Source organism: Pogoniulus pusillus, chromosome 1 (assembly GCF_015220805.1).
Source record: "Pogoniulus pusillus isolate bPogPus1 chromosome 1, bPogPus1.pri, whole genome shotgun sequence".
Classification (NCBI taxonomy): domain Eukaryota; kingdom Metazoa; phylum Chordata; class Aves; order Piciformes; family Lybiidae; genus Pogoniulus; species Pogoniulus pusillus.
The window spans coordinates 52,583,013-52,603,560 of record NC_087264.1 but is presented as its reverse complement, the minus strand read 5'-3'; the positions used below and the strand labels follow the sequence as shown (position 1 = coordinate 52,603,560).

The following is a 20,548-nucleotide window of genomic DNA, read 5'->3' as shown; positions in this document are numbered from 1 at the left end:
CTGCAGCACCAGGACATGGGCACAGGTGGCAGCAGCGAGCACAGAGTGTGGTCACTGAGCTGCAGCACCAGGACATGGGCACAGGGTGGCAGTAGCGAGCACAGAGGGAGCCGGACAGCAAACGGAGGTGGCAGACCGAAAACAGGGGAAATGCTGAAGAGGTGTGGGTGGCCAAAAGGAGGCTGCAGGCTGAACGGTGGTGAGAAGATGGGGTGGGAGGCTGAAGGGTGATGGGAGAACAAAAGGCAGTTCACGCAATCACCGAGCGGTAGGGGTTGGAAGGGACCTCCAAAGATCACACAGTCCAAACCCGCTAGAGCAGAGTCACCCAAGGCAGGTCACAGAAAAACATTCAAGCAGGTTTGGAAAGTGTCCAGAGAAGAAGACTCCACAATCTCTCTGGGCAGCCTGCTCCAGAGCTCCAGCACCCTCACAGTGAAAAAGTTTCCCTCTCTGAGTCACAACCTTTGTGACTTGCTCTCTGTACCAATCAAAGACGCAGCCCCAGTGCATGGTTTCTGTTGTTTATTTTCCCAACCCTGGCAGCAGTCTGGTTGGCATTCATTACAAAATATATTAAACCCATCTATGGAGACTTGCAGAGGAACAGGAGGACTTTCCTTCTGTTCAAAAAGGCAAATAAGCACAGTAAACCTTTACCAGTGACCTCAGAGCTGCCTTCTGCTCCATCCTCAATCCCTGTGCCCTGAGAACATCTCCAAATAAGTGCAGACAGGCCACCCCGCTCTGATGCTTTAATCCCTTGACAGCAAACAGCAGCAGGCAGATCACCAGCCCACTAACAAGCCTGTACATCTCACACTGCCTGAGCTCCCATGTGGACATTACAGACCAACATCTGGAGTCAAAGAAACTGTCCCTGCCCTGCAGGGGAAAGACATTCAGGGGCACAAAGAAAACCCCTAGGCCAGGACAAATCTGTGCCATAGCAGCTTTGCAATACACATCCTAAGAGGGGTGGCTTCAAATACATTCAAGACAACAGAAATTTGGAAGGTCAAAGAAGCTAAAACCACTCTTCTGCACCTTCTCAAGACCCAGCAATGATGCAAAGCATCACAAGTGCCAGAACTGAGGCCCATTCCTGAAGAAACACCACAGGAGACTGCTCCAGTCCACAGGTTTCTTTGGATCTGGTTTAGAGACAGCTCAGGGCACTGAGGACCTTCCTGCTTCCTAGCAGTTCCATCTCAAATCCATGATGGCAAAACAATGTCTCAAGGGAAAAGATGACATTTGGAGGCAGGGGAAAAGAAAAAGAGGCTCTTGCAGGGGAATATTTACCTAGAGAAACAGAATCTCTCTGTGCTGACCTTAGGCAGTTTGGGAATAGTGGTGAAGATGGCAATAGTGGTAACAGTGGTGAAGATGGCTCCTTCAGATGGTGACAGTAACAGAACAGTCTGGGTTGGAAAGAACCTTCGACCTCCCTGCAGTCAGCAGAGACATCCTCCCTTAGATCCAAGGTGCCCAGAGCCCTGTTGAGCCTGACTTTGAAGATCCCCAGGGATTATACCAATGCAGACTCCTAAGGTCTTCCGTTAGCTGCAAATGACATTATTGTTGGAGAAAGCTCTGAACTGCAGTTAAAATGAAGAGGAGGTTAGAAGGTGGAGGAAGCAAGAGGAAAATGGAACCAGAAGGTGCAGAAATCCTTCATTAACACATAGAATTTCTCATGACTGCTAAAATGGAACTGCTAGCAAAGGAGCTCTGAAAGACTCCTGCTGTCAGCCTCTGCTGTTAAGAGTCGTTTGGCATCACTCCGTGGTGCTGCTCCAATACAAACCCAGCCCAAGGGCAGCAATGCAGAAAGCATTCCTCTGACTGTGGCTCAAGCAACAGCTTTCTAGTCCCTGTTGGGCTGTGCTGTTGCAGAACAGTGAAAGATGAACCATTTCAGCTCCTGAACCTGAGTTTCCTCCCAAGGTAGAAGTACCTCAGATCCTGCAGACAGGGCTCAAAGCTAAACTTCAGGCCATGATGGAAAGCTTCAGAAGGAAAGCAAAAGTTGAATGAACAGAGTGGAGGTTGGGTAGTAACTATCAGAACACCAGAGTAAGATTTTTGTTAATACCACCAGGGTGGAGAAGAAGTGTGGCAGGAGGCAGCCCTCACAAGTGTCTGTTCTGCCCCACAAGAGAAAAACAACCTCCAAACAGAAGAGAGGAGAATGGGAGTCTCTGAGCACCTTGAGAAGATAACTGGGTAACTGCCAGAGCTTGGGAGTGACTGGAGAACTGCTGTGCAGTGTTTGATGGGCACTGCCAAGCCTATGAACAGCTCTAGGCTACGAATGGTTCAGCTTCAAGAAAGGCTCCAAGTGAAGATGCTCCAAACCCCACCGAGCTAACAGGACAAGGCTGTTCAGTGCGAACACTGCTGCTGAGGTTTGCAAAGACAGCTTCCAAGCAGGGCTCTTCTCCCGGTGTGAGTCACTTATGCTCACACAGGAGACACCAAAGTCCCCACCTGGCTGCATTTCCATCAGTCAGGAAGCTCAGGATGCCCCACTGAACACAGCCCTTCTGCAGCTCACTGCAGGGCTCTGTCTGCAAAAGGTATTTCACTCATCTGGAGCTGATAAGCAAAGGGGTAGGTTGGGGCCTGGAACTTTGAATGCCATGCAAGCAGGCAGAGCATCCTCCCAGAGCTACACACCAGAGCAGTCTTTCAGCAGCCTTCTAGCTATGAAGCAGATGCATCTTCCCCACTAATGGTCCCCTTGGGATTGCTCTGGTGGGGATGAAAAACTGGAATCCTGCAATGCCTGAGGTCCTTGGGTTGTTCCAGCAGCTCACAGAAACTCTGTAGATCTGCTTTAGGTATGGCTGAGTTCTTTCCTTGCTATCAGGTTCTGGGGTGACCAAAATGTTTTTCCTTCCCCTCTTTTTCATGACAAGTTTCAGAGTTTGATCAGCACCATAAGAAGTTCAAACTTTCAGCACCAGTGAGCTTGGCCCTGTTCAGCTTTGGACTGATCAAACCAAACCTTGGCCCCACACACAATCCCAGGGAAGGAGTCCTGCAACTTTAGGAAGCTCGGGGAACCTGGGCAGAGAGAATCCAGTGTTTGGGACAGTCAGAGAGTGGAGTAAGTTGAAAGGGACCCTGAAGTGCATCCAGTTCCACCCCCCTCCTTCCCCGCCACAGCAGGGACACCTCCCACTAGAGCAGGGTGCTCAAAGCCCCATCCAACCCTGCCCAACAACTATGGAATTCTTCCCAAGGGCAAAGAGGATTGCAGCTTCTCACACTCTAATTAGCAACAGGCTCCTCTGCCTCTCCGACGCTCTGAGGGTGGCTCCTGTGAGCTAATGGGAGAGGGCACACCCACCGTGGCTGAATGCTGCTCCAGCCAGATGCCCACTGAGGAGCCACAGGTGGTGCCAGAGGTCAGATATCACCCAGAGCACCAAGAGATCGTTTGTAGAGATGCAGGGCATGAGCTCAGCTTTGGTGCAAACTCAGGTTACATTCCCAGTTAACCAAACTCTGCATCCCCCTCTCCACTCAGCAGAGACTTTTACTCCTGTGTCCACTCACTCTGAACCATGATCAGCTTCAGGTGAAGACCCCACCACACAGAGCTGTGCCATCCAACCCTTAGGCTGCCCTGCCTCTGGTGATGGTGGCTGACACCCTGGGCCCGGAGCACACATGATGAGACTCAGCAGAAGAGGAATCTGGAGGGGCTTTCAGACCACATCACACATTGCTGCAGAGCACTCAGCTCAGAGTCACTCAGCTTGCAGCACAATTCTGCCACATGGCTTCCAGAGAGACTGAGACCAGGCTACAGCAACAGGCAGCTTCTGGAGGCTAACCCAGCAGCGGACAAGGCTGAAAGCACATCTCAGCCTAGCAGAGTCTTGCCATGACTTCAGATCTCAAGAGCAACGTGGCTAGTTCCAAATTCTAGGCAAGACAACACAGAAACTCTCAACTCTGCCAAGCCGCGTGCAAAGCAAACAGCAATCCCTTCACCCTTACTCCTCTGGCTGTCTCCCTGCCACAGCCTTTGCTGTAAGGCACCGAGGTGAAAAGATTTACAGAACTTCCCTGACCTGACTGAAGTGTTCCCAAAAGGAGATGTCTGGGCACTCCAACAGGATTTTCTTCTAGGCGCTTAAATTCTGATCACCCACACTCCATTGAGCTTGATACAGAAATAGCTGAGTCCTTTGAGCAGAGAACAGCAGCAAAGAGCTGGACATAGATGCTCAGAGAAAACAAACCCCAAACCATAAGAGTAAAGCAGCACCAACAAAGTTCTGCTCAGGTGGAGATCAGTGATGATGGCAGCTCTGACCTTCTCCAGATGCAGTCTGTATGGGTGATGAAGCAGCTGATCTGGCTGAGCATACAGAGGGCACTGCCTGCCAGTTTGCTGATGGCACCGAACTGGGAGCGGTGCCTGACACCCCCTCAGGCTGTGCTGCCATTCAGCCAGACCTGGCCAGGCTAGAGAGTTGGGTGGGGAGAAAGGGAATGAGAACCAACAAGAGTAAGGGTTGAGTCTGGCACCTGGGAAAGAGCAATCCCATGGACCACTGTAGGGTGGGGACTGACCTGTGAGAGAGCAGCTCTGGAAAAAGGGATCTGGAGGTCCTGGTGGACAGAAGGATGCCCACAAGCCAGCAATGGCCACCTGTGGCCAAGAAGGCTAAGGGCATCCAGGGGTGGATTAGAAGGGCTGTGGTGGGTAAGTCAAGAGAGGTTCTGCTGCCTCTCTGCTCTGGTTAGGCCACATCTGGAATATTGTGTCCAGTTCTGGGCCCCTTAGTTCAAGAAGGACCGTAGGAAACCACTTGAGAGTGCAGCCCAGAGCCACCAAGCTGCTGCAGGCAGCACCTTCTGTGAGACTAGGCTAAGGGAGCTCTGGGGCTTAGAGCCTGGAGCAGAGGAGCCTGAGGGCTGACCTCATTGCTGGTGATTAAGATATGCAGGGCAGTGTGTGGAGGACGCAGCCAGGTTCTGCTCAGGGGTGTCCAAGGACAGGACAAGGGCCAACAGGTGCCAGCTGGAGCAGAGGAGGTGCCAAGGGAGTAGGAGAGTGACGGTGCCAGAGCCCTGGAGCAGGCTGCCCAAAGAGGTTGTGGAGTCTCCTTCTCTGGAGCCCTTCCAGACCTATTTGGATGTGTTCCTGTGAGACCTGTCCTGGGTGACCTTGCTCTGGCAAGGGGCTGGACTGGATGATCTCTGGAGGTCCCCTCCAAGCCCTTCCATTCTGTGACTCCCTCAGCCAGAGGCTACAGGGCTCCATCAGCACTGCGAGCCTGGAAGCCTTCTCTGCGCAGACTGTTGAGGTCCAGCCGCGTGAGGACCTCGCAGCGCACCAGGAGGGTGTCGTCCTTGATGAAGGTTCTCTGCTTCAGGGTCTGCAGGTGCATGAAGGTGACGTAGCCGAAGCCTTTGGGGTTGCGGTGAATCGTCGGCCTCTGGAAGGCCAACAGCTCTGGCTTGGCTTCCATCACTTCTTCGTGGTTCTGCCGCTCGGGGCCGTCCGACTGGTCGAGGATGGAGAGGCGGATGGTGCCCTGGAAGGGCCAGGGCAGGTGGCTGTCGTACTCCCCCTGCATGGTGTGCACGAACAGCGAGATGAAGTTGGCGCAGCGCTGGGCGCTGGGCAGCTGGATGTGCAGCCGCAGGCACAGCTTGTAGCCAGGCTTCCCGGTGTAGAAGCCAGGGCTGTGCATCACCACAGGCTTCTCCTCTTCCTGGGCCTTCTGCAGGCCGCTGAAGTTCTCGATCTTCCAGATGTAAATCCCATTGCACTGCTGGGCCTCCAGCTCAGCCACCTTCCCCTCCAGACTGCGGATGGTGCGCTTCAGCTCTGCCATGTGAGTGTTCTGAGTCTCCATCTTAGCAATCAGCTCTCTCAGCTGGTGGTCTTGCCTCACCAGGCGACCTTCCAGCTGCTGGATGGTCTCTTTGAAGTTTTCCACATCTGGATTGCACTCGTATGGGGCACGTGACACGTGTGAGAAGAGGGCAGGCTCGAAGGGCAGGCCGTTGATGAAGGGCACGGGGTTGGCAGCAGTGACGCTGATGTTCTGAAAGCTCTGGGCCATCATCCTCATGTGGACCTGAGTGAACTCCTGCATGTGTCGTGCCAGTTCATTCCTCTGCATCTAGGATTGAGAGAGGCATGAGGAAAACATCACCCATTGCCCGTGCCTTTGAAGGCCATCAAACAACATCTAGCAGCTTCTGTGGTGTGAGAACAGCTGGCACGGGAGTCAAAGGGCAGAGGGTGGAACAAAGCAGGGGTCCAAAGTGAAGAGCACCAAGAAAAGAAGCTCAAACACCAGGAGGCAAATCTTGCATGACTCAAAGCAGTGACATAGGGAAAAGCTCCTAAGTATACAGGCAGGACTTTTTCTGTGCTCTACATCAGCACTGAGGACAGGCTCATGGAGTCTGGAGAAGAGAAGGCTCCAGGCAGATCGAAGAGCAGCCTGCCAGGACCTGAAGGGGCTACAAGAAGGCTGCAGAGGGACTGTTTGCAAAGGCCTGCAGGGACAGGATGAGGGCAATGGTTTGAAATGAGAGCAGAGCAGATTGAGGTTGGATGTGAGGAACAAGTTCTGCACCAGGAGGGTGCTGGAACACTGCCAACAGGTTGCCCAGGGAGGGAGTTGAGGCCCATGCCTGGAGGTGTCCAAGGTGAGACTGGACAAGACTGTGAGCGACCTGCTGTAGTGCAGGATGTCCCTGCTGAGTGCAGGGGGGTTGGACTGGATGGACTTTGGAGGTCCCTTCTCAGGTTTTCCTCACTGAATTTCTTAGAGTGAAGGTGGGGATACACTGGCACAGGTTGCCCAGGGAGGCTGTGGATGCCCCTTCCCTGGAGGTGTGCAAGGCCAGACTGGATGAGGCCTTCAGTAACCTGCTCAAAGATGTCCCTGCCCAGGCCAGGGGCATTGGAACTGAAGGTCCATTCCAACCCAATCCATTCTATAAATCTCTAAACCTAGCAACTCTAATAACCATAACTGTATTTGGCACAACTTCGGAAGAAAACACAGCACCACAGAAGGGACCCTCAAATGTCATCTTGTCCAGCTCGCCTGCAGCAAGCAGTGACACCTCCAGCTAGACTGGGTTGCTCAAGTGGCTGGAAGCTATTTTATTGCCATGAGAAAAGTACTCATGGTCTGGAAAAAGCAAGTTCATCAAGCAAATCATTCACAGAGTGTTTGGAAGGTGAAAAAGGCTTTTGAAAGGCAGGGTCTCACCAGGGAGTGTTTCATAACTGAGACATCTCAAAACAAACACCCCCCCCACACACAAATAACCAAGGAGTTGGGCTTGTGGGTGGAGGCAAGAAGTGGAAACAGACACCACAGCAACCATGCAGGAGGTGTGCAGCTCCTGACTGAGCAGAGGCTTACCTTCTCAGGACACCCAAAGGCACTGTAGAAACACGGCACTGGGGCAGTGGGACAGTCATTGTCATAATGGTTAGGCATCTAAAACAAAGCAGAGCTCAAATTCAGCTTCCCACCAAGAGCATCCCTGCAGCACACCCTGCAGAAATACAGCTGGATGGATTCTGGAAGGCTGCCTGAGGCCAGAGCACTGCTGACCTCTACAGATTTCCAAAGCAATATGGAAGTTTGGAGCAGAAAGGCTGAACTGATGATAAATATTCTCTCCTTCCCTGCTATGGACTTGATGGCCTTTGTACTTAGCTCAGGCACCAGAACCAGCTCAGGGTCTCCTGCTCGAACAAGCTGGATCACACTAGGTCCTATTCCTTCCCTTTCCTTCTGAAGCACAAGTTGCTGTGATTCTTCTTCTAGTCCCTGCCTTTCAGCCCTTACGATCTCATTGCTCCACCTTCTCCCTGTCCATGCCCCAACACAATAGCTGAGCAGCTTCAGCTGAGGCATTGGCAGCCCTAAAGAGAGCGAGGATCATGCTGGGGTTCACAGCAGAACCCCTTCCTACATAACCCTGTGTGTGCCTGCATTAACTATCAGAGTCAAGGTGTCCCTGCTCACTGGAGGGGCTTGGACCAGATGACCTTTGGAGGTCCTTGCCAACCCAAACCATTCTGGGATTCTCTGATGAAACAGAACACAAACCATTAATTCTAAGCCACCACACAGGGCAGCATTCTCTGCTTCCTTTCTGCAGTTCGTTATTAGATCTGCTGACAGATTTGGTTGTTACACCTAGGGACAGCAGTGTGCCCAGCTGGCCAAGAAGGCCACCAGCATTCTGGCCTGGATCAGCAATGGTGTGACCAGCAGGAGCACGGCAGGAAGCAGGCACTGTTGAGGCCACATCTTAACAACTGGGATCAGTTTTGGGGCTCTCACTGCAAGAAGGACTTTGAGGGACTGGAGTGTGTCCAGAGGAGGGCAACAAAGCTGGTGAAGGGTGTAGAGAACAGGCTTGGAGAGGGAACTGGGCTTGTTTAGTCTGGAGAAAAGGAGGCTGAAGGGAGACCTTCTGGCTCTCTACAACTCCCTGAAAGGAGGTTGGAGCCAGGTGGGATTGTTTTTTTCTCCCTAGGAACAAGTGGTAAGATAAGAGGAAATGGCCCCAGGCTGCACCAGGGGAGGTTTAGGTTGGGCATTAGAAGAAACTTCTTCACTGAAAGGGTTCTCAACCACTGGCATGTGCTGTCCCTGGAGGTGGTTGAATCCCCATTGATGGAGGTGTTTCAAAGCTGCAGAGATGTGATGCTGAGGGCCATGGGTTAGAGGCAGCCTTGGTAGTTAAGACTGGCTGGACTCTCTTAAAGGCCTTTTCCAACTGAAATCATCCTGGGCCAGTAAATATTTTCCAACAGGGGCTTTTCCATCACCAACATTCTCTCTCTGCCCAAACCAAAGCCTTGCCTTCCCAATATCAGCCACCACCACTGCAAGCTGCTTGGCATTTGTTAACCTCCACTCAAGATCCAAACCATGCAGCACAGCCCCTGTTAAAAAGCAGTGGAGATGAACACTGGGATCTGCTGTGACAACTCCTGCAGAGCTTTATCAGACTGCTGTGGAGGCAGCTTTTCCAGAGAGAGAGAGACAGGGAGGGGTTGACTGGCCAGGAGATAACCTGTGCCTTCAAGTTTAACTCTAAATTAAAGAATGCATGTCAAGACAAAAGCTCTGCCCCAGCTGAAGCATAGAGCAAAGCAGCCTCTTACCTGCTCTCTGATGAGCACCGTGTTGCAATATTCACAGAACACATTGGCCAAGGGGCAGGTTTGGTCATGGAGCTGAAGTGGCCAAACAGAAAAATAGAAGAAAGGAGGAATCAGGACATTATAGTTTGGTTTCCATTCCAAAACTGGCTTTTAGCTGGATCCCAGTGTGACACAAAGACAACCCCCTCACCCTCAACAAGATCTTTGCTGTAATTACTGGGTTTTAAGACAAGGGATTCATCAAGTATCAGATATTTTATTTCCTGAAGCTCTCATGCTCCAAGAGAGTCTGAAATCAACCAGAAGTCTCTGACCTGCATGTTCAACAGCAGCTGAGCTTTGTGAAATGTTTTGGGGGTGAGGTTTTTTTGGGTATTGCTGGACTGTAGGAGGGTTTTTTTTGTTTGACAATTCGCAACATAATACCAAAACCAACTCCTAGCCCTTGCCATAAAGCACAACTATATCCAGATAAAGACATGGAAGTTCAGGAAAGAAAGGACTCTCCTCAGCATCAGCCAAGTGAAAAATGCTGTCACGAGAAGAACACTGAAATGATCTTCAGTATTGCACTCAGAGCAGTGTCCAGCAGTCTCCTTCTGCTGGGCCTGTGTGAAACATGAAATGCTCACTGAAATTGTGAAGTGAGAGTGGGGAGACACTGGAACAGGTTGCCCAGGGAGGCTGTGGCTGCTCCCTCCCCAGAGGGGTTAAGTTTAGGTTGGATGAGGCTTTGAAGAACCTGGTCTAGTGGAAAGCATCCCTGCCCATGATCTTTATGTAAGGTCCCTTCCCATCCAAAGCATTCTCTGATGTAAGTATTGATCCTGGCATTGCTGGGCACTAGGCAGCAGTACCTCAGATCTTGGTCTGGTGTGTTAGCAGCTAGGCCCAAAAGATTAATCTCCTGACACAGACTTTCTGTCAGCCATAAAGGCTTCCAATGCCTGTAGGCTTTGGGTGTCACTCTGGCTATAGAGAGGCCTCTCTGGTGGCAAGGTCAAAAATGTGACACTGCAGGCCATAGTTTAGTGGTTGTGGTAGTTAGGTTACAGCTGGACTCCATGGTCTTAAAGGGCTTTTCCAACCTGAGTGATTCCATGATTCTAACCCAAGTCTTTTCACATCACAGACAGTCTGCATTCGTGTGCAGTCCTCTATTCAGCCATCACCTGCTCTAGACTCACGTCCTGAGTCTGCAGCTTTTCAGCTGTGCAGCACAAAAAGCTCTTCCAGAACAACCCCTTTTTTAACTCCTGTGCCTTTTGCAAGCAAGCCCACATCAGTGAAAGCTGAGCAGTTGAGACTCCTGCCAAGTACCTCTTTGTCCTCATAGGCCATAGATGTGGCACAGTTTGGGCAGCAGACTTGGCGCCGTGGACACTCCTGCGTCCTGTGCTCTTTCAGATGGTTCTTCTGGACGGCTCCTTGGCACTGCGGGCATTCCACAGTGGAGAAATCACACTGCAGCTGGTGCTCCTGGATGAGAACAGAAGAGGGATCTGACATATAAACAGCTGCCATCAGCTCAGATCATTTCAAGGGCAAGCACAGCACAAAAGGAACAAGCTGGAACCTGCCCTTCTGGCGAGCAAATCCTTACACATCGATGCTGACTTCACCTGTGATGGTCTGATGACACAGATGAGGCCTTCATGTCTCCACAGCTTTGAAAATGCCCTCAGCTCAGAATTCAGCTTTATACTCACCCTTTCAACTTGGCCTGTGATTTTCCATCACAATGATTTCAACTTCCTATCCCCCTAAAGATATATTTATACTCCAAGATTGAGGGAATGGTTTGGGTTGGAAAGGACCTTAAGGATCATCCAGTTTCAACCCCCTGCCATGGGCAGCAACACCTTCCACTAGTTTAGGTTGCTCAAACCCTCATCCAGCCTGGCCTTCAACACCTCCAGGGAGGGGGCAGCCACTGGGCAGCCTGTGCCAGTGTCTCCCCACCTTTATTGTTAAGAATTTCTTCCTCATCTGCAGTCTCAATCTCCCCTCTCCCAACTCAAAGCCATTGTTGCTCGTCCTGGCACTCCCAGACTTTATTAACCCAGGTTTCTTGTAGGGCCTTTTAGCTACTGGCTACAGACTGCTCTGAGCTTTCTCTTCTCCAGGCTGAACAGCCCCAACTCTCTCAGCCTATCTCTATAGGGGAGGTTCTTCAGCCCTCTGATCATCTTCGTGACCTCCTCTGCACCCTCTCCAGCAGTTTCATGTCTCTCTAGTGCTAGGGACAACAGAACTGGAGGCAGTCTGAGCAGAGCAGAGGGGCAAAATTCCCTCCCTGTGCTGCTGCTCTCCCTGCTTTGGATACAGCCAGCGACCAGTGCTGGCTCCTGGGGAGTTTGCCACCAGCTGACTCCCCCAGTTCAACAACTAAATTAATCTTCCCTCAAGGGAATACTGAAGTGATGTAGGAAACATGCCCAGTACAGAAACAGCTGATGAAAAGCCAGACAGGAATGATCCCACAGACAAAGCTGCATTAGATCAGTCCTCATGCACTACAATGTTGGCTGGAGGACCTAAGTACCACTTTAACATTCATCCAAACCCAGAGTCTGTGGAGCTGCTGTCTGGAATGACAACACCCCGAGTCAGCATGAAGATGTATCAAGTGGAATCATCTCTGGACTTGCCCATGAAAAGGAGGTTTCAGACATTGAAATCCAATTCTCACCTCGAGATGCCTTAGCTCCATCTTCATGCTGCAGCCCTTGTTGGGACACTTCACCATCAAGGAAAGGATTTCCCGCTTGGCAAAATTGTCAGGGAAGAGTTGATTTTCCAGCAGAATTTCATTATCCACTGGACATTTGTGACCTGCATCTCTGCAGAAAAGAAAGAGGAAAGAGATTCCAAATTGCCCTGGCCCTTCAGTTTGGAGTACTTTCACACTAGCCAGAGCTTAGAATGCCTTTGAAAACAATGACAGCAGTGTGGCAACCGCCAGAAAGGATACGACATAGGTTGGAGAAAGAGACAACAGACAAAGTGCCCCAGAGGTGGCTGAGAGGGAGCTAGAGCTTGGAGCAGGAGCCTGATGGCTGTCCTCGTTGCTGCTGGCAGACATGTGCAGGGCTGAAGTGGGCTCCAGGATTGCTGAGGAGGGACTTCTGACAAGGGCTTGTAGGGAAAGGATGAGAGGGAATGGGGTGAAGCTGGAGGAGGGCAGATTGACACTGGAGATTGGGAAGAAATTCTTGACAGTGAGGGTGGGGAGACACTGGCACAGGTTGCTCAGGGAGGCTGGGGATGCCTCCTCCCTGGAGGTGTTCAAGGACAGGTTGGATGAGGCCTTAAGCAACCTGGGCTAGTGGGAGGTGGGTAGGAACTGGATGATCTTTAAGGTCCTTTCCAACCCATTCTAAGAACCATTACAAGTGGATTAAAAGTGGGATCACCTCCACCAAATGTTCATTAACACAAATCCAGCTCATTTCTGAAGGCAGGAAGTCAGCAGATCCATTCATACTAAGTGGCAGAGTTAGAGGCCTGAGGGATCAAAGCTGCTGAGAGGAGGTGCTAAAGCAAACAGCAACAGAATGGAAAAATACATGAGATGGAAAAGTATCAGAGAGCATCTGTGGTGCAGAGATCAAAGGCCAGATCACTGCCACTGCTTGCAGGCGTGAGGGGAAGCAGAACCCAGTGGGCTGTGAAGACCAGGAGGGAATTAGTGTTCTATGCTGAAAAGGAAAGAATTGCTCAGCAACTACTTCAGCAGCAACGCTGGTAAAGGAAGCAGGGGTGAAGCTGAGTCTTCACAGAGAGGGAACTTCCTTTCCCAGGTTTGTCTTACAAGAGCTACTTCACCACAATGGCAAAAAGAAAATGCTGCTTAGAAAAAAAAAGGAAGAAAAAGAAAATCCCATCAGCACCTGATCTTTGTCACAGCCCAAAACCAGAGTCACAGAACGTCAGGGGGTAGAAGGCACCCCCAGAGGTCATCCAGTCCAACAACCCTACCAGAGCAGGATCACTCAGGGTAGCCCACACAGCAATGCATCCAGGCAGGTTTGCAAAGACTTCAGAGGAGGAGACTCCACAACCTCTCTGGGCTGCCTGCTCCAGGCCTCCAGCACCCTCACCATGCAGAAGTGTCTACTCATGTTGAGGTGGAACCTTCTGGGTTCCAGCTTGTGCCTGGTTACTCCTTAATCTATCAGTGGGCACCACTGAAAAGAGCCTGACACCTCCATCCTGAAACCCACTCCTCAGCTATTCAGAGACATTGCTCAGGTCCCCTCTCAGCCTTCTCTTCTCCAGACTAAACAGCCCCAGGGCTCTCAGACTTTCTTCACAGCAGAGATGATCCAGGCCCTCCATCATCCTCCTAGCCTCTGTTGGACTCTCTCCAGCAAGTCCCTGTCTCTCTTCAACTGGGGAGCCCAGGGCTGGACACAGTATTGCAGGTGTGGTCTCAGCAGGGCAGAGCAGAGGGGCAGAAGAACCTCCCTAGTCCTGCTGGCCACACTTTTCTTGATGCACTCCAGGATGCTGTTGGCCCTCTTGGTCACAAGGGCACATTGCTGTCACCTCATCATTGTGCTTTTCTGATACAACAGAGCTTTGACCTTTGGTGAGTTGTGCTACAAGCCCCAGGATACAGAGAACAGGAAGAACAGGGTGACATTTAATCAGCTGCTGCATCTGAGCTTGAGTTCTTCCAAAAATGCTCATTAATCACTTTGGAGACCCAAACAGTAAGCCACTATTTGTAGGTAACTGGAAACCACTATTTGAAGATAGTTGTAAACTACTAATAGACAGTTTTAAGATAAGCCTCTTAACTGCCAGGGGCTCAGCATTTCAAAGCACTTTGGACAGCTTCACTGAAAAAGATGCCAAGGCTTTGTAGGAGGCCAATACTGACTGTGATCAAGTCACAGCATCACAAAAAATATTTGGTTGGAAGGGACCTCCAAGCTCATCCAATCCAACCTGCATGACGAGGAGAGGCTGAGGGACCTGGGGCTGTTCAGCCTGGAGAAGAGAAGACTGAGAGGGGATTTAACCAATGTTTATCAATATCTCAGGGCTGGGAGCCAGGAGTGGGGGACAGGCTCTGCTCACTGCTCCCTAGGATAGGACAAGGAGCAATGGGTGTAAGCTGCAGCAAAAGAGGTTCTGCCTCAACACAAGGGGGAACTTCTTTACTGTAAGAGTCACAGAGCACTGGCACAGGCTGCCCAGAGAGGTTGTGGAGTCTCCTTCTCTGGAGCCTTTCAAGGCCTGTCTGGATGTGTTCCTGTGTGACCTGAGTTAGATTGTATGGTCCTGCTCTGGCAGGGAGGTTGGACTTGATGATCTCCTTGGTCACTTCCAATCCCTGAAATCCTGTGACCCTTATTCAGCCAGTGCCTGGCCAACATTGCTCTCTTTCTCGTCTCCTCTCCCCTCCTCTCTTCACATCTCTCCTCTTCTCCTCTCCTCTTTTCACATGTCTCCCTGGGCAGGGCACATTCCTCCTTATCTCATGGTTTGTGGGGGAGATGGCTGCTAGCTGGCAGGGAATTTTGAGTTGTGTCATGCAGCCTACAAAGCCTCAGTAGGCTAAGATGGGGTGGGGGCACTTATGGCCTGCTCTCAGGCCTGCTGAGAGTAGAAGGGGTGGAGGATTCTAGATGGATTTAGTCCAATAGACTTGGCTTAGCTGGTGGATGTCTCCATTCTGTCTGATTGCCCTTTGCATACATGCACTGGTAAATGGAATCTCTCTTTACACTTCCCATCAGTGTGCAGTATTTTCACTGTTACTCTCTAGAAGGAGTAAGAGTCACCTCTGCTGTCCAGCCCTGGGTAGCTCATGGCCTCAGACTACATCAGAAATTGGCACCCACTGTGAGGCAATTGATTTAAAATTAGTTGGGTTTGCTTCTTATTTTTGCCAAATGCTTGACTGAAAGTTAAAAACAAGGCCATGCACCAGCTGCACAAGTTTCTTCTGACATCAACCTAATCCCCCCACTGCAACTTCAGGGTTTGATCACTTGCTACTAGGGAAAAAACAGACCCCCCACCTGGGTCCAACCTCCCTTCAGGTAGCTGTAGAGAGCAATGAGGTCTCCCCTAAGCCTCCTTTTCTCCATGATGAACAGCCCCAGTTCCCTCACTAGCCCTGTTCTCCACTCCCTTCCCCAGCTTCACTGCACTTCTCTGGATCTGCTCCAGTCCCTCAATGTCCTTCTTGCTGTAAGGACCCTAAAATTGAACCCAGGCCTCAACAGTCATGATTTATACAGGGTTAACCCTCCAGGGGGAGTGACCTTGAACTTGACCCTAGGTGGTCCTGACCCCTCCCCAGGGGTGTGCCTGAACACTACCAGGTGATGGTTAGCCCACTCCCCCTTCCTGCCCAAAGAGCCACAAAAGCAGGGGGACTGCCTGTTCTCTCTCTCTCTGTGCTCCCTGCCTTCCTGCTTATCAGCATCACCATCCTGGTCCTGGTTCTTTTTGTCTCACCACGTGGCCATCACCCACAAGGTGGACAAAGCCATCACCATCAAAATCTGGTTGCATTTACACATTCTGCATTTGTTTTTCCCTTCCTTATGCCTTTGTAACTTCCCTACCTCAGATACCTTTTTAATTGATTGTACAACTGCTTTTCTTTTTAGCTTCCAGATCAGAGTGAGATGACTCATTTGGGTGTGCTTACCTTTTCCTCTCTCTCTACATCTCACTCCTTTCTTTTGGGAAAGAAGGGGGAAGAAGGAAGGGCACTCTATAAAATTGGGTTTGGTTCTATCAAATATATTTGAGTCTCTGGGAATTTAAATTAGAACCAAGACATGATTCCAGAGGTACAATCACTGCCCTGGTCCTGCTGGCCACACCACTGCTGATGCAGGGCAGCAGGGAAACATCTGAAATATCACAGTGATGATCTGTCCTCTCCAAGATGAAAAAAGCTCTCCAAATGTGTTTAGCTTTGACTCAAACATCATCTACAGCAACAAGCAAAGGATGTACAAAAAGCAAAGGCTTGTGGGCACTCAAATTGCTTGGATACCTAAACTGAGCACAGCAAATACTCTGCGAGTTAGAAAGGAGAAGAAACCATTTGCCATGCCTGGGGTTTGAGAAGGAAGCTTCTCTACCTGCTATGAGATGTGCTCTGAGCATGAGTTCACTGCAGTCCTCTGGTAAATTCTAAGCAAGCTTTGCAGCACCTCAGCAGCAGGAGGATTTGAAAACAAGATAATCTTAACTGTTAAGAATCCTTCCCTGGAGGTGTTCAAAGCCAGGTTGGACAGAGCCTTGACCAGCCTGGTCTGGTGGAAGTGGCATGGCAGGGGGGCTGGAACTGCATGAGCTTTAAGGTCCCTTCTTCCCTTCCCATGTGGTGAAACAAAAACCATTCTGTGATCCTATGATCTTAAAACCCTAGAATCACAGAATACCTTTGGCTGGAAGAGATCTTCAAGACCACTTAGCCCAACCCTTGACCTGCTGCTGCAAGACTGGAAATGAGACACTCAATTTTAAGTTTCATCACTTTCCCCTCAGTTTTCAACCTAGGAATCCCATTGCCTGGCAAGTGATTGGTGAGCAGACACCTCTAAAGCTCAGTGTACCTGAAGTACTGAATCATTTATCCTCAGGAATTAGAGATATCATAATCACAGGAGAAGGCTTTAAAGATTTATTTGCTTTCTTCCAGAAACATCCAAGTTAAAGATGAGTAAAACACCCTGCACCTGCTAGCAACAGTGAGTAAGGAATTCCCAAATTGAATGGCTTTTGCTGCAATTCAATGCTTACAAGCACACGTGAGCTTATGGACATCATCCTCTTACTATGCAAAGTATCCTCTGGATGCCATCCAGAGCAATCTTGACAGGCTTGAGAAGTGAGCCAGTGCCAACTGCAGGAGGTTCAACAAGTCACAGTATAAGGTGGCTCAGGACAGTTTCAGGCACAAATCCAGGCTGGGTGCAGAGAGGTTGAAAGCAACTCCGAAGAAAGAAACTTGAGGGTGTTGATTGCTGAGCAGCAACCCAGGAGCCAGCAGTGCTCTCATGCAGCCCAGCAGGCAGCTGTGTGCTGGGCTGCAGCCAGAGGAGTGTGGGCAGCAGGGCGAGAGAGGGGATTCTGCCCCTGGGCTCTGCTCAGACCTCACCTCCAATCCTGCCTCCTGTCTCATGTCCCCAGAAGAAGAAGGACACAGAGTTGATGAAGAGAGTCCAGAGCAGGCCACAAAGATAACCCGAGGGCTGGAGCAGCTCTGCTGTGGGGACAGGCTGAGGGAGCTGGGGGTGTGCAGCCTGGAGAAGACCTTAGAGCTGCCGGCCAGTACCTGAAGGAATCCTTCAGGAAGGCTGCGGAGGGACTTTTCCTGAGAGTGTTTAGAGACAGGCTAAGGGGGAACAGTTTGGAGCTGAGGCAGAGCAGGGTTAGACTGGAGCTGAGGTCAGTGTGGTGAGAGTAGGCTGCCCAGGGAAGTTGTGGAGACTGGAGATTAGGAAGAAACTCTAAATTTAGAGTGAAAGTGGTGAGACACCGGAACAGGTTGCCCAAAGGGTTGTGGCTGCCCCCTCCCTGGAGGTATTCCAGGCCACGTTGGAAAGGAGAGCAGAGCAGATAGAGACTGGATGTAAGGAACAAGTTTTGCATCAGGAGGATGATGGAACACTGCAAGAGGCTGCCCAGAGCAGGAGTTGAGGCCCCATCCCTGGAGACATTTAAGGTGAGGCTAGACAAGGCTGTAAGCAACCTGCTCTAGTAGAGGATGTCCCTGATGAGTGCAGGAGGTAGGACTGGATGCCCTCTGGAGGCTCCTTCCAGCCCAAAGCATTCTATGGTTCTATTTTAGTTTTTGGGAAGCCATTTTCAGGCAATCCCAAACGCCCTGCAGTTCTACCAGCACTTGCAGCTGCTCCACTCTCTGCCTCGCACCTAAGCCGCTCTCCTTTGCTGAGGGCACTTAGAATCACAGAATCAACCAGGTTGGAAGAGACCTCCAAGCTCATCCAGTCCAACCTAGCACCCAGCCCTATCCAGTCAACCAGACCATGGCACTGAGTGCCTCAGCCAGTCCTTTCTTGAACACCTCCAGGGATGGCAACTCCACCACCTCCCTGGGCAGCCCATTCCAATGCCAATCACTCTCTCTGCCAACAACTTCCTCCTAACATCCAGCCTAGACCTCCCCTGGCACAACTTGAGGCTGTGTCCCCTTGTTCTATTGCTGGTTGCCTGGCAGCAGAGCCCAACCCCACCTGGCTACAGCCTCCCTTCAGGGAGCTGTAGGCAGCAATGAGCCCCTCCCCCCATTCTCTTTTACCTTATGGACTTGACGATGCAGCCCTTGCAGAAGCGGTGTCCGCAGGGTGTCTGCACTGCCTCTCGCAGAGCCATCAAGCAGATGGGACATTCATATTTGCTCTCCAAAGGGGGATCAAACTCCACATCATAGCCTTGGGTCTCCTCTGTGAAGGAGCTGGGGGGGTTGGCGGTGCCGGTACTGCTGATGCTGTCGTCCTTCACGGCAGCACTGCAGGCGCTGGCCATGGCTGCCCGGCAGCCACCCTCTGCCTCTCGGCTTCCGCAGCTGCTGTCACTGTACAGCAAGCTCATAGTAGCTCCCAGTCTGCTACACAGCAGTGCTCTGCAAGGTGACCAAAAAAAGAGACATGTCAATGCCAAACATTCATCTAGAATCACAGAATGGTTTGGGTTGGAAGGGACCTTGAAGCTCATCCAACGCTCTGCCATGGGCATGGACATTTCCCACTAGCCCAAGTTGCTCAAGGCCTCATCCAGCCTGGAGCACTGTCAGGGAGAAGGCATCCATGACCTCCCTGGGCAACCTGTTCCAGTGTCTCCTCACCCTGTCAAGAATTTCCTCCTAATCTCCAGTCTAAAACTCCCCTCTTCCAGCTCAAAGCCATTGCCTCTTGTGCCCAGCATAGGAAGGACACAGAGCTGTCAGAATGAGTCCAGAGAAGGTCACAAGGATCATCCAAGGGCTGGAGCACCTCTGATGTGAGGACAGGCTGAGAGAGTGGAGGGGAGCGGGGGGAGAGCTGGAGAAGAGAAGGCTCTGGGGGCACCTTTGATCCGCTTTCCAGTACCTGAAAGGATCCTGCAGGAAGGCTGCAGAGGAACTTTTCCTGAGGGTGTCCAGAGACAGAACAAGGGGGAATGGTTTGAAGCTGAGACAGAGCAGGGTTAGGCTGGAGCTGAGGAAGAAGTTGAGACTCTAGAACAGGCTGCCCAGGGAGGCTGTGGATGATTCCTCCCTGGGGGCATTTAAGCTCAGCTTGGATGAAGTCCTGAGCAGCTGAGTTTAGTCGAGAGGTGTCCCTGCCCATGGTGGGGAGGTTGGAGCAGCTGTTCTCTGAGGTCCCTTCTGTGGGTACAAGTTCTTGTGAAAAGCCTCTCCTCAGCTGTCTTGTAGGTCTGCCTTGACGTACTGAAGACTTCTGTTCCCAGTCCAGAACTAATTTCATGTCCGGGCAGCAGCACGGGGAGAGTGCTGCAGATGTGGCTCTACTCAAATTCTCTGGGTTGGTTTGGTTCTGGTTTCTCTTACCTCTTTTTAAAACCTTCTATTTTTTTTTTTCAAACTTATCTTACATAGGAAAGAGCCTTGCACCCTGCCAGCTGAGTTCAAACACAAACACCTACCCCTCTGTAATCTTTCATCTCACCACCTGATTAATGAAAGATAAAGAACAAACAGAAAGAAAAGATGTTTTCTCTTTGCTGTGCTCACCAAAAAGATCTCTCCACCCCTCCCCTAGGACCACTCCTTCCTCTCCACCCCCCAGGGTGACTCCCTCCTCAAGCTGTCACATCCAATCTGCATGCAAAACACCGGCCAAGGCCAAGTGTTCCTGGCTGACCTTAACTCAGTTCTGCCATTACCTGGCAGTCACTGGGTGCAGTGATACCTAGCAGAGGTTTGTGATCTGTTTAGGTTCATGTCCACACAATTCAAGTACCCAAAGCAAGCAGATGTGCTGTGCTGCAGATGAAATTCAAATATCCAGCACCACTGATAACATTTTAGCAGTTCCAACAGGCCTTCAAATTGAGTAAAGCTACAGATGAGGTAAGGCAAATACTTCCATGGGCCAGCAATGAGCCCTTGTGGCCAAGAGGGCCAACAGCATCCTGGGGTGCATCAAGAAAAGTGTGGCCAGCAGGACTAGGGAGGTTCTTCTGCCCCTCTGCTCTGCCCTGCTGAGACCACACCTGCAATACTGTGTCCAGCCTTGGGCTCCCCAGTTGAAGAGAGACAGGGACCTGCTGGAGAGAGTCCAACAGAGGCTAGGAGGATGATGGAGGGCCTGGATCGTCTCTGCTGTGAAGAAAGTCTGAGAGCCCTGGGGCTGTTTAGTCTGG

At 51.0% G+C, this 20,548-nt stretch overlaps 1 protein-coding gene across 1 annotated transcript in view; it reads right to left on the bottom strand.

The window, feature by feature from the left end:
• Positions 1-510: 510 nt before the first annotated feature.
• Positions 511-20,548, bottom strand: part of TRAF6 (TNF receptor associated factor 6) — a 31,290-nt gene continuing 11,252 nt past the window's right edge. The window contains exons 2-7 of the mRNA XM_064152152.1: positions 18,483-18,806; positions 11,874-12,024; positions 10,502-10,660; positions 9,182-9,253; positions 7,419-7,496; positions 511-6,155 (exon numbers count right to left, since the gene is read on the bottom strand). Coding sequence (XP_064008222.1) covers positions 5,274-6,155; positions 7,419-7,496; positions 9,182-9,253; positions 10,502-10,660; positions 11,874-12,024; positions 18,483-18,775 — 1,635 coding nt within the window. The 5' untranslated portion in view covers positions 18,776-18,806 and the 3' untranslated portion in view covers positions 511-5,273. The remainder of the gene's footprint in view (positions 6,156-7,418; positions 7,497-9,181; positions 9,254-10,501; positions 10,661-11,873; positions 12,025-18,482; positions 18,807-20,548) is intronic.